The 15,839-nt window shown below is 61.9% G+C and overlaps 8 protein-coding genes across 8 annotated transcripts; 6 read left to right on the top strand and 2 right to left on the bottom strand.

The window, feature by feature from the left end:
- Window positions 1-8: 8 nt before the first annotated feature.
- Window positions 9-1,748, top strand: Q8F55_008498 (uncharacterized protein; the record flags this gene model as incomplete). Its single annotated transcript, XM_069356894.1, has 1 exon — window positions 9-1,748. The coding sequence occupies one exon, from the start codon at window positions 9-11 to the stop codon at window positions 1,746-1,748; it is 1,740 nt and encodes a 579-aa protein (XP_069204831.1).
- Window positions 1,749-2,032: 284 nt separating this feature from the next.
- Window positions 2,033-3,736, top strand: Q8F55_008497 (uncharacterized protein; the record flags this gene model as incomplete). The annotated part of the gene is made up of 1 exon (XM_069356893.1): window positions 2,033-3,736. One exon carries the CDS (start codon window positions 2,033-2,035, stop codon window positions 3,734-3,736), a length of 1,704 nt encoding a protein of 567 aa, XP_069204830.1.
- A 588-nt stretch (window positions 3,737-4,324) lies between these two features.
- Q8F55_008496 (uncharacterized protein) lies at window positions 4,325-5,866 on the top strand (the record flags this gene model as incomplete). Its single annotated transcript, XM_069356892.1, has 1 exon — window positions 4,325-5,866. One exon carries the CDS (start codon window positions 4,325-4,327, stop codon window positions 5,864-5,866), a length of 1,542 nt encoding a protein of 513 aa, XP_069204829.1.
- A 387-nt stretch (window positions 5,867-6,253) lies between these two features.
- On the bottom strand, window positions 6,254-8,303 carry Q8F55_008495 (uncharacterized protein; the record flags this gene model as incomplete). Its single annotated transcript, XM_069356891.1, has 6 exons — window positions 6,254-6,447; window positions 6,482-6,743; window positions 6,780-7,060; window positions 7,110-7,335; window positions 7,388-8,034; window positions 8,066-8,303. The coding sequence occupies 6 exons, from the start codon at window positions 8,301-8,303 to the stop codon at window positions 6,254-6,256; spliced, it is 1,848 nt and encodes a 615-aa protein (XP_069204828.1).
- A 2,200-nt stretch (window positions 8,304-10,503) lies between these two features.
- On the top strand, window positions 10,504-10,840 carry Q8F55_008494 (uncharacterized protein; the record flags this gene model as incomplete). The annotated part of the gene is made up of 2 exons (XM_069356890.1): window positions 10,504-10,768; window positions 10,806-10,840. The coding sequence occupies 2 exons, from the start codon at window positions 10,504-10,506 to the stop codon at window positions 10,838-10,840; spliced, it is 300 nt and encodes a 99-aa protein (XP_069204827.1).
- Window positions 10,841-11,099: 259 nt separating this feature from the next.
- Window positions 11,100-11,369, top strand: Q8F55_008493 (uncharacterized protein; the record flags this gene model as incomplete). Its single annotated transcript, XM_069356889.1, has 1 exon — window positions 11,100-11,369. The coding sequence occupies one exon, from the start codon at window positions 11,100-11,102 to the stop codon at window positions 11,367-11,369; it is 270 nt and encodes an 89-aa protein (XP_069204826.1).
- A 1,113-nt stretch (window positions 11,370-12,482) lies between these two features.
- Q8F55_008492 (uncharacterized protein) lies at window positions 12,483-14,409 on the top strand (the record flags this gene model as incomplete). The annotated part of the gene is made up of 4 exons (XM_069356888.1): window positions 12,483-12,671; window positions 12,709-12,951; window positions 13,548-14,231; window positions 14,278-14,409. 4 exons carry the CDS (start codon window positions 12,483-12,485, stop codon window positions 14,407-14,409), a joined length of 1,248 nt encoding a protein of 415 aa, XP_069204825.1.
- A 190-nt stretch (window positions 14,410-14,599) lies between these two features.
- Q8F55_008491 (uncharacterized protein) lies at window positions 14,600-15,473 on the bottom strand (the record flags this gene model as incomplete). The annotated part of the gene is made up of 4 exons (XM_069356887.1): window positions 14,600-14,620; window positions 14,653-14,999; window positions 15,032-15,193; window positions 15,227-15,473. 4 exons carry the CDS (start codon window positions 15,471-15,473, stop codon window positions 14,600-14,602), a joined length of 777 nt encoding a protein of 258 aa, XP_069204824.1.
- Between the last annotated feature and the right edge of the window lie 366 nt (window positions 15,474-15,839).

Genomic DNA, 15,839 nt, shown 5'->3' with positions numbered 1-15,839 from the left:
CACTCACAATGCCCCGCCCAGAGGCGACACTCGCCGGCGCCCCGGCCGAACTCGTCATCGCCATCTCGGACCTGCTGTCCACGCGCGACGTTGGGCGGCTCCGACTGTCGTGCAAGGCAATCGACACGGCGCTGGCGGATACCGCGCGGCGCACGTTTCGCACCGTGTCCATCGTCGCCAGCACCAAGGCCCTCGACACTCTCCGCGCCCTTGCCAAGTCCCCGGCCGGCGCGTACGTCCACGAGGTGATCATCGGCCGGCAGTTTGCCGAGCTGGGCCCGAGGGCCGAAGTGAGACGCGAGCGCGCCGATCAGTTCACCCTCCTCGGCCTCAACCCTTCCGGCACGTCGCAGTACCCCTATGGCCTCCGATTAGAGGGAAATATGTTGCTTGGCGCCGTCCCGAGTGAACGCGAGAACGTGCCGCCCCCCACGGGCAGGGACACGAGGTTTACGCGGCTTCTCGGCATGGCGCTCTCGTCCCTGCCGGCCCTCGAGAAGGTGAGCGTCGGGTTCGGGTTCATCCCCTTGACGAGGAGTGCCGACAAGGCCGAGTACAAGCCACGCTTCCTCTTCGGGGATTGGGTACACTTCCCGCTGTACGTGCCCTTTGGGTTTCGCGACCTGCACCCCTATCTGCCGGGACTCCCAGAGGACAGCAACCGATTACTCGGCTACTATGTCAGTGACGCCCACGACGATCAAGTCATGAACTCGATCTTCCGCGGCGTCATCTTCGCTCTCAGTGACGCCCATGCTCGAGGATGCAAGGTAACAGCGCTCGAACTCGAATCCGCGTTGGAGGACAACGGGGTGGACGACGCGGCTTTTGCACTTGATTTTGACGAGGAGATGCTGGTCGGCCCGTTCCTCCGTTCCCTCAAGAACCTCATCGTCTCTTTCACGCCGTACAGACCACACGCCCACTGGGCGCCGAGGGTGGAGCGTTTCGACGCCTTCCACGCCTTTGCCCGCCGGTGCACCGGCCTCGTTGACCTTACCATCGTGCGCCGAAACTATCCCGGAGACACGAATTCAGTCGCGAGGCTCGCCGACCACTTGCCTCCGTTCCCCAACCTCGAGCGGATCCATCTCAAAGGCGGTGAGCTCCCGCCGTCGGTGCTTATCCGGCTCCTCACGCAATGGCCCCTCCGCGAGGTTTTCCTCAACAGCTTGGTCCTCGATCCGCCCAAGGGGATCCAATGTAACAAGAGCGCGACCGGTATGCCAATGACGTGGGACGCGGTGATGCGTGCTGCCTCAACGCAAGGGCCAGGGACAGTCCAGCTGCTTCGCCTCAAGGGCATTGGAGAGTTTCACGCCGCCGAAGGCTTGGGCCATGAATACGGCGACGACAACGCCAACGACAGCGACAGCGACAGCGACAGCGACAACAGCGGCGGCGGTGGGGGATCCTTCAACGTAACCTTCGACGAACCCTTCGACGAAGACGCAAAGCTGTGGGTCATCGAGTTCGAGGGCGAAGACATGGCTTGGGAAGCCTTGTCCGCCACCATTAAAGCGGACACGCGCACCGTCGTGTTCGACGACGTTCACGGCGTCGAGGACGAAGTCTCGGCTGAAGGTGATGAGGGGGACGTGTTCCTCCGCGCCGCGGGCTTCATGAGCTTGATGAAGCCTCGTGGCAACGAGGACGACGATGACGACGATGACGACGAGGACGACGAGGACGACGAGGACGACGAGGACGACGAGGACGACGAGGACGACCATGTCAGGAGGGAGTAGGTCAAGGATGGTGACGGCGATGGCCGCCACAGTGGCGCAAGCACAGATGGGCGAGAACGTATGAGGGGTGCACCGTTTAGGCTCATGCAACGATTGAGCCCACCCCGCTGGTCCACAGCCTTGACCGGGCAACCAAATCCATAGCAAGCGCCACGAATGTGATGCACGAGCTGAGGCATGCCGCCGTGGAATGCCGGAATGCCGGTATGTGCCAAGTCGGCGCACGCGTCGCGTCAAAAACACAAACGCGTTCTCACACACGTCTCGTTCCTCCATCACCCACAATGTCAACACGGCAGCCAGCGACACTCACCAGCCTCCCGGCCGAGCTCCTCATCCTCGTCTCAGACGAGCTGCGCTCATATGAGATTGGGTACCTCCGCCTAACCTGCAAAGCAATTGATGCAGCGCTGGCGGACGCGGCGCGGCGCAGCGCGTTCAGGGCCGTCTCTCTTGTCGTCAGCCAGACGGGGCTAGACACGCTCGCCGCCATCGCGCGCTCCCCCGTCGCGCCGTACGTGCGCCACGTCGTGGTGGCGTGTCACATCGTCCAGCTCGGCAGGCGCGGCGTGGTCCGCCCCGCCCGCGCGGCGCAGTTCGTCCTCCTCGGCATGGACCCCTCGGCCGCGTCGTCGCTCGCGCGCTTCGGTACCCTCGGATTCCACGCGCCCTTTGAGCGCGGCGACATCCCCCCGCCTGGAGCGGACACGCCCTTCGCCCGCCATCTGGGCGCAGTGCTCGCTGCGCTGCCGGCGCTCGAGAGGGCCAGCGTCGGGCCGGGAGACGTCCCGAAACCGCGGCTGGCCGACCACTGGGTTTCGCGCCACCGTACCGTGGAGCCCATGATGACGTACAGAATGCCGTATGGATTCCGACAGCTGCGGGCCGATGTGGAGGGGGATCGGCCAGAGGATCCGATCGACCTCAATGAGGGCGGCGACGTCGAGCATGATGGCAAGGAGCACGTCATCAACGGCATCTTCCGCGGCTTGCTCTTCGCCCTCGCGCACGCCTATGCCGAACGAGGTGCCACGGCGACGGCGCTCACCATCGACGAGTACAAGCACGGGATGTCCCTGCCTAGGAGCAATCCTGTCGGGCTTGACGACAAGGCATTCTCGCTCACTCCGGATGAGCAGGGGCTTGCAGTGCCATTCCTCGGCAGCCTCAAGACGCTGCTCCTTCGCCTCATGCCGTACACCCACGAGGTGCTGTGGATCGAGCGATACGATGCACTCCACGCGTTTTTGCGCCTGTGCACGAGCCTCGTCGACCTCAGCGTGGAGGGTGTGCAGATGTTCCGCGGCGCCGAAAACGCCATCGTAAGGCTCGTCGCCAACCCACCCCCGCTCCCACAGCTCGAGGTACTCAAGATTTCAGGCTACATGTTGTCTCCGGCCGTGTTGATCAAGGTCCTTACTCAGTGGCGACTGCGCGAGGTCAACTTGGCCGGCATCGAGCTTGGCGAGGACGCGACACTGGTTTGCGGCAAGACCTCGACCGGCCTCCCGATGCTGTGGGATGCGGTGCTGCGTGCTGCGTCGCAGGGGGGCAAGACGACTGCCCAAAGGCTTCAACTCGATGGCCTCGTGCAGCTTCATGACGACCACAACAATGCCGATGACGAAGGTATCGACGAGCCGGGCCCGAGGTACGCCTTCGTCTACTTCGAGTGCGGGAATGTCGGCGAGGTGTCAGCGGGCATAATCACCGCTGCCAGCCGCACCGTAACCTACCCTCGTGTAGTAGGCTTTGGGAAAGACTTGTCAACCGAAGGGGGCGAGGGGGACGTATTCCTCCGCGCCGTCAGCGTCCTCAAGGATCCCGCGTTTTCAGTGTTCGACGCGGGGGACTCCGATTCGGAGGTGTGGGACGACATGGATGCCGAGGATGGATGGGACGACGATGATGGTGATGAGTGGGATGGCGATGACGACCTGGACGACCCGAGTGCCGACGGCGGCGGCGGTGACGACGGCGACGCCTGAGAGGAGGCCAGTGGTGGCACGAGGGGGATGTGGGTGGGAGCGTACTGCTCGGCATCCCGTGGTCCAACATCTAGGTGACCATGAGTGCTTCAGGCTCTGTATCCCCTCCGCCGCCGCTCAGATACTTTGCCTACTTGTTCATGCATCGCCATCAACCCTGGTCGCCTCAACACCTCGGGTGTGGCAAGTGACGTGGCGTCGCTGCACATCCTCGCCCCATCTGGCAGTGCCACGAGCCGCGAAGCCGTCCTGCGGGCCCAAGACCTCTACCGACATCCTGATGCCACAGACACGCACAGCAATCACCGCAAGCAGCCGGGTTAGCCTTAACCCCAAGCAGTACTGGAGACGGGGTTTTGGAGCCCCGCGACATGACGTCGTGCCTGTTTGAGTGGATGCGCGGGTTGTTTACTGTTTGTAGCTGTTTCCCCATCCCAAGGCACTTTGCGGTGCACAATCTCGGGTGCGGTTTCATGGCGGGTCACAGTGCCCGCTGTCGAGCGGGTACTACAGTCCATCTCACCTTCACATCCCACTTGTGTTTTCCCCACTGATCAACATACGGAACCTCCATACAGTACCCTCGCCATGGCCCCCGTTTCCCCGCCACCGACGCCGCCCACGCGGGTCGGCCTCTGGAGCCTCCCAGCCGAGCTCCTCGTGGAGATCAGCCAGCAGCTGCCCCGGTCCTCGATCGGCCACCTCCGCCTGTGCTGCAAGTCGTTCAACGACGCCTTGGTCGACACGAGGCGCAGCGCCTTCCACAGCGTGTCGATCCGTGCCAACCCCGCCGGTCTTGCGTTCCTCTCCGGCCTGGCTGCGTCCTCGGGCGCTCGGCACGTCCGGCACGTCACCCTCGATATCTTCTCCCAGACTGAAGGTGACCCCCCGCTTCCGGAAGCGATGGACCTCCTGGGGCTGTACCCCACCTCGGCCGGTGAGGACGACGCACCGGCTGGCCTCGACACGCCGCTTGCGCGCCAGCTCGCTGTGGCCTTCTGCAGGCTGCCTGCGCTTGAGGGGGCAAGCATCGCGTCTGGAGACGGCTTCGTCCCCCTTCCTTACAACCAATTCGATTCCCGAGAATCGACGTGGAGGGACTCTGTCGGAACCTGGCCGGAGACATCGAATCCGCACAGCTGGCGGGGGGGATCATATCGGCACGGCAATGGGCTCGATGTACGCACGGCAACGGCAAAATTCCGCGCGGTCCTCTTCGCCCTGGCACGCGCGCATGCCAAAGGCATCCCTGTGACAACGCTCAAAGTCCGTGGTGGCTCCCGCGACGGGACGGGGGTCAACGACTTGGCGTTCTCACTCAGCACAGCTGAATACCAACTCGTGGCCCCACTTCTCGGCCAACTCAAGACCCTCCACGTCGAGCTCGGGTCGTTCATGGAAAACGGAGTCGAGGACTATCAAGCGTTCAACGTCTTCATCCGTCTATGCACCGGCCTCGTCGAGCTCGGGCTAAGCTGTATGTCCACCTTGCACAGTGAACAAGGGTCCATCGGCGGGTTCCGAAGACAGATCAAGTACTCAGACGCGGTCTTGAGGCTATTGGAGACACCAGCACGACCATTGCCTGACCTCGCAGTGCTCCGAATGCACGACTTCGCCTTCTCGCCAATTCTCCTCGCCAAGCTCCTTTCGCAATGGCAGGTGCCAGAGGAGGTCTACCTCGGCTCCATCGCTCTCTATGACGGGACGACCACTGAGCGTGACGACAACCCAGGCCCAAAACCTCTCAAGCCGCTGTGGGATAGTGTACTCCGCTCGGTCTCTGATGCCGGTCCGGTGACTACCCGCGAGCTTGGGCTCTCCAACCTCCTGGAGCTCCACAGCTTCAACGAATACGACGAGGTGTTTCACGTCCACTTTGAATGCGGCGAAACGCTTGGTGCCCTGTGCGCCACTGTGAGGGCCGACCCCGGCGCCGTGATGTTGCCCGAACCTACACTCCTGCCCAGCGGCGATGACTTTCAGATCGACGTTGGAGTGGAGAACGACGGCGGGAATGTGTTCCTCCGCGCGGCGGGTCTCCTGAAGGACCCGATGACCGAAGCCGAGTGTGAGCGGGAGAGGCCGGAGAAGCCTACCATTGCAAGAAGGAGGAAGAGGGCCAGGTGACACCGGATGGGTATGTGCAAATGTGGCCGGAAGGAACATGGTGAGGAGGGCTGTGAGGACGATGGTGCCGACGAAGAGGAGGACGATGCCGACACCGCGACGGCTCAGACGTAGATTGCGATGAGGATGGTGGTGACGACGATGACTAGAATGAATGCAGTCCCTTGTTACGACAAAGGTGACGGTGGGTAGCGACGAGGAGTGGAATAGCCAGTAAGCCGGAGGACGGCCGGCAGACGGCCGGCAACGGCCCCCGACGTCGGATGCAGCCCTGGCGTCTGGGTTTCTGCGGCGGTACACCTACACCGCCTGTGTTTCTCTCGGTCTGCATTGCACTAGAGTTACGGTGACCACGGTTCATGGAGCCGACGTGTATCTACCGCGACGTCAGACGTCTCTCCTGCTCCCGTCGCTGCTGTCATCATCGTTCCCGCTTCCGTCACCATCACTGCTCTCGTCGTCGTCGTCCTCGGCACTGCCTGTATCGTCTTCGCTATTATCGCTATCCTCGCTGTCGCTGCTTCTGTAGTTATACTTGTTGGTACTGGGGTCGCCGTTCCAGTCGTACACCCTGACGACACCTGGTCATCAGTCCCGCTTGCGCCGACAACTCACTGGGTGGTCGCTCGTTAAACTTGCTCCAGTCCGGCTCCCAGGGCCTCATCCTAGAATCATTCGCCAAAGCTGCGGTGTAGTCGGGCCTCTGGCCGCTGGTGAGAAGGACAATCTCGAAGATTGCGTCATCCGACATGGTGATCATGGCATGTCTCTTCGAGCGCCGAGGGCCGGCAATGACAGTGACGGGGACAGGGGCCGGCGTTTCGCCGCTCGCGGGAAGTGCAAGGTCGCGGGCATCGAAGATGAGGGTGTCGTGGGTCTGTAACGTGTGAGTGGCTATCGCCACCAGACTTACATGTACGACGGCGAAGCGCGTTCCCGCTGAAGCAAAGGCCGCGGTGGGATCCCAGGCTTCGCTGGGGGCCCGTTGAGCCAAGAGGATCGAGTTGCGGGCTACGTGCTGGGCGCGCTCGGCCTCAGGGAGCCCCTCGGCATGCGCCAGGACCGCAGCGTAGTCCTTCACGATGAGGAATGTGTCGTCGCGGAAGGTGACGATGAGGTCGGCGCCACAGATGGCAAGGCTGCTCGTGAGCGAGGGACGCGGGGGCGACTTACACCTGCTTGAAGTGATACCGTCTGGCGAAGTACTTGTCTATCTCGAACTGTCCACAACCCCCGCGTGTACCAGGGACGGATAGGCGGAACGCCACAGGATCTCTTGCGCGAGGCGGGTGATAGCGATCGCCCCAGTCGTCGATCTCGTCTTCGTGGGCGAGGAGGTCTGTGACGCTTGCAAAGCGGTAGACTGCCGCCGGCATGCCGCTCGGCAAGGTGAGCAGGTGCTTGCCCGAGCGGCGCGAGTAGACCTCAACGACGGTCGAGTAGAGGTACACGTAGCGGAAGATGTAGTCCTCATCGGCGAGCAGGATCTGGCGTCAGCGGCGTGGACGCGCCGAGCCTTACTGTCGTATCGTTGGAGCCAGGGTGCTCGACGTCAAATACCTGGTCCTCCCGGAGAGGCTCTTCGGGGCCGCTGCTCGCCAGGTGCTGGACGCGCAGTTGCCCCTTGGTCGTATCGTGAACTGCGATTAGCGACAGCACACCTGTCTCAGCATCCTTGTCGACGCAAACGGTGAACGAGTAGGCCTCTTCCCAGACGGTGGGCTCGGCGGTCTCAAAGCTCGCGAGGTACTCGAAATGAGGGATACTGGATCTCGGCTTGTCGCCCTCGCCATCCCCGCCATGGTCGACACCGTCACCGTCGGCACGCGGAAAGAGGGCGCGCGCCCGCTTCGTGACCCACACGCGCACCTCGTACCCCGGCCTGCCGTCCAGCTCGGTGACCTGGTACAGTACCAGCCCGAGCACGTCGACGTACTCGGTCTTGTAGTCGTCGGCCGGGGGGAGCGGGTGGGGGTCCGGCGCGTCGAGGTTCGCGTCAAACAGCACCATGGTCCACAGGTCCCACTCGTCCGGGTCGTTGTCGAGCACGACAATGACGTCGAGCGACGGGTCCCTGCGCGGGATGACCGGGTCGGAGAACACGGCGGGGCTGAAACGCACGCGCACGCCGCGGGCCCAGCAGGCCTCGGCACGCATGGCGCGGTAGCCTGCTGTCAGCGCGCTCGGGCAGCGACCCACAAATGTCCCGCGCGTTGTAGGCCCGGTCCTTGGGCCCCCGCGACTCGATGTCGTGCAGCAGCCCCGTGTCCAGGTTCGGGATGGTACCGGCCAGGCGGGTGTACCAGTCTGTCGTGGCTAGAAAAGCGCGCCAGCGGCTCGAGACGTTCCAGGCCGACATGACATCCTCCGTCGTGAGGCGCGACAGGATGTCATGGAGGACAAAGTCGTCAAAGACGTCAACTGGGTCTCTGGTCATGGTAAGTGTGGGGGATGCTGGGGTCTCCGAGCATTTGCGGCAGTTGTGTATGCTGTTATAGGGGTCGCGATGGGGAGAAGTGGGTGGCGTGGGGAAGCGGTCACCGGCGACTTATCCCCGCGACGAGTCGTTATGTATTCGGGTGTGCCGACTCGTGACATCACGCGCGGGCAGCGGTCATCATCGACCGCCGCCGGCCCAACTGGGATTGATTTATTGCTCTGTAGGAGATCAGCAGACGCTCGCCGGTATGTACCGACTTGACTTGTGCCGACTAGATATGATAGATATGATAGGAGAAGAGATGCAGCTACCTACATATGTAGGAGAGGTTGACCGAGACGGAGACGTGTTGGGTTGGCGTCGAGGGGGCCGCCGGCCGGCGACATCTGACGTGCCTGACTTCCTTCTTCCCAGTCGTCACTCGACTCCACTCTGCATCATTCAATACTTCCTTGTCGGCCCCCAGCCCAACCATGGCCGCCAGAGACCCAGCAGCAGTGTTCGACGACTTTGTCCTCGTCGGGATCTTTGCCAACCTCCCTCCCCGGCAGGTCGTAACCTCCCTTTACAATGTCTCCAAGGGCTGGAGGCAGTTCTACCAACGGTCGCGGATCTGTCGGCCAATCTACGATGCGATGGAGCGGCAGCATCCATCTCTCAACGAGACGGAGATGATCGGGGTTGGCCCAAAGGATGTAGACTGGAGGAGCGCCTGTAAGCAGCCTGTCTTGGGATAACGACACTAACCTCACAGCAGGCCTCGACCACGTCAAGACAGACAAAGCGTGGGCGTCGGGCACTTGCAGCGTCATCTGGTCGACCCATATCCTCCAGTACGACACTACCAAGAAACTTCGGGACGTACGACTTGACGCCAGGCTGAGTCCAGCTGGCCCGGAGGGGGGAGCCATCGCTGCCATGTCTTGCGACGAGAGGTGGGATCTCACTCTCTTCGACCGGGAGCTTCAGCCGCTGAAGAGCATCCGCTTCGCTCGCCGCATTCCGCTCATTCGCATGTTCACCCTCGACTTCATTGGGCATGTGCTGTGTCTGTCGAACCCGCCGCACGACGATGATTCCGAACTGGTCGAGGTCTGGGTCCCGACCAAAGCAGCACTGATGTTTGGTGTTGCTGAACAGCAGATGCAGGCCACCGCCGACCCTGCCGTCGACGGGTTTCACTGCCTCACCCAGTTCAATGCCCCGCGATCCCAACGCTTTCGCGAGGGGCCCATGACCTTGATTTCGGAGCGGACAGTGGCGGACGCCATCTCCCTCGTGGTGGTAAAATCACGCCAGGACACCCTTCTGGACGTTGAACGCATCGCGACGACGCAAGACGGTGTTATCGGCCCCTTGCAAGTTGAGTTCGAGTCGGATCCTGCCCGGCTCCAACCCCAACACGTTCAGACCGTCCAATTTAAGCATCCGGAGCAAGGGCCAGAACCGCGGTACTTGAGCCTTGTCACTGTTTGTACCCGGGGTGTACGACCCTCGCTGATACTTTCTTCTAGGGCTTGACGATAAGCTGCAACTTCATCCTTGCAGAGTCTACATACGTACAGTACGCCTGAGGGTATACTCGCGGGCCACATCTGAGGTGGTCGTGTCGCTCGAGGAGGGTGAGCCTTTCCGCCCCGCCGTCGTCTACGATCTCGACGAGGCACTCCAGGATGAACTGGACACCACATCAGAAATGCCGCCTCCTGTCCCAACCGTACCACCTGCAATGCGTCGCCATAAGCTGCGAGGAATTCTTCGCAGCTCGACGCACACCGGTGATGCTGATGCCTATGCTGCATTCATGGAAGACTTGGACGACGATGACAACCGTCCCTCTTCGAGGTGAGTGACTCACGGTCTACATACTCATCGGCTCGGCTGAATACTTTTTAAGCCACCGAGTAGCTGGCAATGACTTGGTCTTGGACTGTGGTGGGGCCATGGTGGTTATTGTCAAGAACTATGATGCGGTCCTGCGGATGGCGGCCGACCTTCCAGCTGGCGAGAGGCTCTCCCTGGTCGAGAAGAACTCGATTTTGGTCGCCTCCTCGTCTCTTCCCCTTACCATTCACAACCACATCACTTGCAGCCTGGGAGAACGATTCGTGTTGCGTAGGGTATGACACATACATCGGAACGCAGTCGTTAACCGGGCCACCAGAATCAGCACTCGTTCATCTTCGACACATCCACCATGGCCTTGCCGTCACCAGACAAGCCGCCTGACAGCCCTCCGAAGATGCCCGTGGCCTTCTGGTACCACGGAAGACATAATCAGTACCAGTCGTGCATTACTCCACACGGTATGGTCGAAATAATTCAGCTCGACCTCCGCAACGAGCAGCTGTACTGCAACGCACAAAAGCATGCCCGGGAGAGTGGCCGAGCCATGCCCGAATGGGACCAGTGGTGGTATGAAACAGACAGCGCAGGCTACCTGGTCGACGAGCTTCCGGCGTGTGGGTGCCGCGCCGTTGGCGTCGCTGACACCTGCAGCCGTGCTCGCCAGAACCACGTTTGAGCTCGAGTGAGACTGGCGATGGCCAGGCTGGTCACGCCGTAGCTCCCTCGCCTGCATTGTGATGGACAAGCGGCGTCATGTACATGAGGAGGCCATTGGCGCTGGGGACGAAGGTTTGCAAACGCGGGAGGTGCGCGTTTCAGTTTGTTCCCGGAGTGGATGACGGCCAGTTGACGATGTCGATTGCCGAGCCTTGCTTGGCATCCCGACGCGTCTAAACGTGCACTTGTCATGACCTCCATCCGCGCACGACCCACCGCCCAGCAACAATGCCATCCTCAGACCCGGTGGTCCTGTTCGACGACTTCATCCTCGGCCACATCTTGTCCTTTGTACCCGCCGAGGACGTCGTATTGGCGGGGTACAATGTCTCGAAGCGATGGCGCGCGTTCTACCAACGCGCGCGCGTGTGCCGCCCCGTCTACCTCGCGCTCCCGGACGTCAACGAGATTGACAAGGTCGAGATGGCTCATACCGATACCCCTGAGAACGTAGACTGGCGAGCACTATGTACGAATCCTCGCTGGGCGACGTGCTAACGCGACAGGCTTCGAGAGTGTCCGGCTGCGACGGGCCTGGGAGTGCGGTTCAACGACCGTCAAGTCGGTGTCCCACACCGTCATGTCGCTTTACAGTTCTTACCTGAGGACCTACCCTGCGATGTACGACAGGAATGATGGAACGATTCTGCTCATCGAAGAGGCGCCCAACCGCGGACCGAGAGTACATAAAGTGACTGTCTTGGGCGCCGCCGAACTCGAGGTCCGTCAAACCGTCCCCATAGCAGCTGGTACCTTCATCGACGTGCGAACTGTTGGCATATTTGGTCTGGCGCTATGCTGCTACGCGACTGGCCCAGACAATCTTCCAACCGGGGACTTGGAGGTCTGGGTAGCGCGACGGTCGCCCGGCGGCTCGGCCGCAAACTCGAGGCGGCAAAGCAGACGGTCGAGTCGGACACGTTTCGACTCCTGGCGACATTCTCGATTCCGCAAGACCATGAGATGCGCTATATGAGATTTCCCTGCTTCCACGCAGAGTATGATGGTGCGGCGGGCGTCTGTTCTCTTTCGGCTGCCGACACACTACCGACCGGGGACATCGCGGTCCAGACGGTCAGCTGGCCGTGGCGGCGTGGGTCCAGCTCGGCTCCGGCGACGCCCGGACCAGTAGTACAGACCATCCCGACACTGGAAGAAGCGGAGTATGCGTCGGCTGTGAGTGTTCGGCTGCCGGCTCCAGCTGATGTTCCAGCCGCAGCACATGGACAGCAACTACATCTTCCTGCAGAGGGCTGGAGTCGAAATCTACTCTCGCCACTCGTCTGCATATGTGATGACACTGTCGGCAACCACGTTTAGCCGTCCTATAATCGCCTACGACTGGAAACCCTCTCTCAGACGAGCCATGCAAGGCAGGGGGGACCAAGACGACCTGCCAACGGGACGATTCAAGCCTGACAGATCCACTGCAGTCGGTATCCGATGTGATGCGACGAACAAGAGGGAGAACGCGAGATACGACGCCATTGCGACTCGGCTTTCGGGGAGTCCCGTGTCCAGGTGAGCGCAATCTTAATGAGACAGGCCGAGCTGATGGCCGTAAGTTGCCTCGTCGCAAGGCTTCGCCTCGCTGGTCGTGATCTCGTCGTCATGTTCTCCAACAGCACCTTTGCGGTGATCAAGGGGTACGCCTCAGTGTTCCGCAAAGTCGAGGGACTGCCCGAGGACGACCAACAGCGCATAGTGTCCGAAAACACTATTTTGTTTTCCTGCGCCCAGGGTCGTGTCAAGTACGCCAGCCTTGGGGACGCAGAGGGCACCAAAGTGCCCGTCACCACCGTAAGTTGGGCGGTGTACCCGCGCTGAGTTGTGGCAGAAAGGGAGCAAGGCCTTTATCGAGGTCATGAGCGTGTTCGACACGGCGGACATGTTTCTCCCAACGCAAGACGGCCCGGCACACGACATTCCGGTCGTTCACTTCGTCTTCACCCACCGCCAAACGCCGGTGCAGCTCCTGCCTAACGGGCTGATCATGTTCACCAACCCTACTAGCTCAGACGAGGTCCGCAGGCGGACGAAAGCGGCGGAGAAGGGCACGGACGGCGGGGGGGCAGTTGGTGTCGGTGCAAGCAAGCCGCGTCGGATCAAGGGGGAGTACGAGCATATTCGTGGGTTGTGTGTGCGGGACGCGGGGACGGTGCTTACCACGTCTTTTAGGTGGTATCCGGTCATTCACATTTTGAGGGAGCGAGGACGAGGGCAACGACGACGACGGGCGACGGCGGCGGCGATGACGACTGGGCGAGCATGTTTGGGACTGCAGTCGCCGGTGGAGCAGATTGATCGACGGCCGCGCGCTTGAATGTTGTTTGTAGGTCGAGACTGATGGACATGGATGCCGCTTTGGCCCCCCAATCCAAAGCGCGAGGGCTTCCCACTTTGTTTTCACTCGACATTCTTGTCTCCATTCTCCATTCCACTTTACAATCAGTACAAGCCGTTTCCACTGCACGACTCCCACTGAACTAAACCTCTGGTCTAGTGACCACCCGCCCCGTCGACTCTCAGCACCGTCGACACACGCCTCCACACAACCGAGCCCCCGAAACTCGTCTCGCCACCCGTCCTCTTGGCCTCCACGCCTTCCGCTGACCGACCTCCCAAGTTCAGCACCTGTATTTATGCTGATTGAGGGAATAGTGCTGATATCCCCAGAACATGTCCAGCCTCACCGACGACAAGGCGGAGCACTCTGCCGCCACTGGTGGTACCGACCCGTCCGTTGTTCATCCTGTCGCCCCAGTTCACCCCGACGTCGCTCCAGAACACGGCGCCACCACTCCCTCTCACGCCGCAGCCCCCGGGGAGGAGCCAGCCGGTGCCATCTTTGGCCCCGAGATTGAGGGCGAGGCCGGTCTGGATATCCTGGGCCTCCTCGTCATCCTGATGGACCGAACCAGCAAGAACAACCCTGCAACGGGAAGCAGATCCAAGTGGCTCCCCTCGCGGGGTTTCCTGCGTTCACTTTCTGAGGGCCTCGGCTTACGATTGTCCCTTCCCGCCACAAGGCCAACTCTGACTTTGTGGCAGTTGGAAGATATCATCGACCGGGCCGGGCACCGACGGGGGAAGTGGATCGTCGGAATGGTTATAGACGCGATCGGCCAGAAGTTGGACCTCCTGTTCGAGCAGACTGTCCGCGCAACCGAAGACCAGCACTTCAAGCACGTCAAGGATTCGCTTCTTCCAGCAATCATCGCAGAACTCGAGCCTATAGCCGACCGCCTGACTCCGAAGAAGCCCGACGATGCCAACGACGCCAAGGTCAAATACTGCACCGTCGAAGTCGAAGACGAGCTCTGCAAATCTGTCGAGGTTCTTCGCGGTATCACAAAAAAGGTGAGTCCATTCGTGGTTAGCATCCTGCCATCCACTGACCTGTCAGATGTCTCGTGAGCTCGAGGACAACGACGGTGGGAGTGGCTCCGGGGACCGCGACAACGACGACGGTCAGAACGGCGCCGACGGGGACGGAGACGACCAGGGTGGTTCCGGGACGTCAGGGACCGCGGCTTAGGCCAATCGCGCCAGACATGGACCCATCAGTTGTAGAGGTTTGAAACATCATAGTCGTGTGCACACAGATGCTGGATGAATGGGCTCCGCCACAACATCGGCCAGTTTCCAAAGTGCCACTCCTCTGCTCACCAACCGTCATGGCACCCATCCCGCCGAAGTGGCTGCATCGAGGCTACCTGTGACCCCGACTATGTGACATACTCGCCGCCCTGGAGTCAGCTAGGTCCGTACACACACTCACGCAGACTTGGATCGCCTGCCCAGACACGAAGTTGCTCCCCGGCCCAGCGAGGAAGGCCACGAGGTCCGCCACGTCCTCGGTCTCAGCGATGCGCCCGAGCGGCGTGGCGTCGATCTTGCGCTGCGTGAGAACGCCGGGCGCGCGCGCGCCGTCCTCCCCGACGAACGCCTCGTCCATCTTCTGCCACATGGGCGTGTTCACCGTGCCAGGGCAATACACGTTCGCCGTGATCCCGTACCTGCCCAGCTCCCGCGCCGCGCCCTGGTTGAGCGAGCGCACCGCAAACTTGGTGCTGCAGTAGCCCGTCTGGTGGAGCTGCGTGTCGAAGCCCGACACGGAGCACGCGGCTGCCGTCAGCGTAGCCTTGCGGCGACCTCACCGATGAGCTTGCCCCCTCCCCCCTGCGCGATGAACTGCCGCGCCGCAGCCTGGTAGCAGAGCAGCACGCCGCGCTGGTTGATGGCGTACAGCGTGTCATAAGCGTCAACAGTGAGGTCGAGGAACGTGTCGGTCGGCGCGATGCCCGCGTTGGCGACCATGACTAGCGTCAGCCTCCCCCATACTTCCGACCCACCGTCGAGCCGGCCAAAAGCGTCGACGGCGGCAGCGACGAGCGCGTCGACCTCGGCCTTGTGCCGCACGTCGCACTCCACCGCGATGGCGCGCCCCCCCACCTCGGCCACGGCGCCGTCCAGCTTGTCCCGCGCGCCCGGGACGTCGGCGAGCGCGAGTACGAAGCCTTCGCGCGCGAGCCGGAGCGCGATCGCCCGCCCGATGCCCTGCGCGGCGCCGGTGACGATGGCTACTTTGGGTTCTGGCATGGTGCTTGGGGACCCATTGCGCCGGGGGAGGCGGGTTATGAGGCTGCGTCGCGGTGGAGATTGTGAAGAGTGTTGCCTGCGTTATCTCCGGGGGACTCCGTGGGGCGGCTTATGTCCGGTGCTAGGGTGAGGGGGTCGTAGCCGATAGCCGGCTGCGCTGGAGTGGCTGGGACTTGTAGATGCGGGGGGAGGGAGTGTGCCCCGTCGAGGAGGGAGCTCACACCCACATGCCTCGCCAGGGAGGCCATCGCGCGAGCCTGGTATGCTCGGTCGCCTGCAGCAGCGTCCACAGTTCAACGAGATACATCCTGCATATCCAGTCACTCCTACACCCAGTCTCTCCTCGCCATGCCATGCCCGCACCGC

The sequence above is a fragment of the Vanrija albida genome (genome assembly GCF_041260175.1).
Source record: "Vanrija albida strain AlHP1 chromosome Unknown contig_7, whole genome shotgun sequence".
Taxonomy (NCBI): domain Eukaryota; kingdom Fungi; phylum Basidiomycota; class Tremellomycetes; order Trichosporonales; family Trichosporonaceae; genus Vanrija; species Vanrija albida.
The sequence above is the reverse complement of the archived record's forward strand: the minus strand, read 5'-3'. Positions and strand labels throughout refer to the sequence as shown.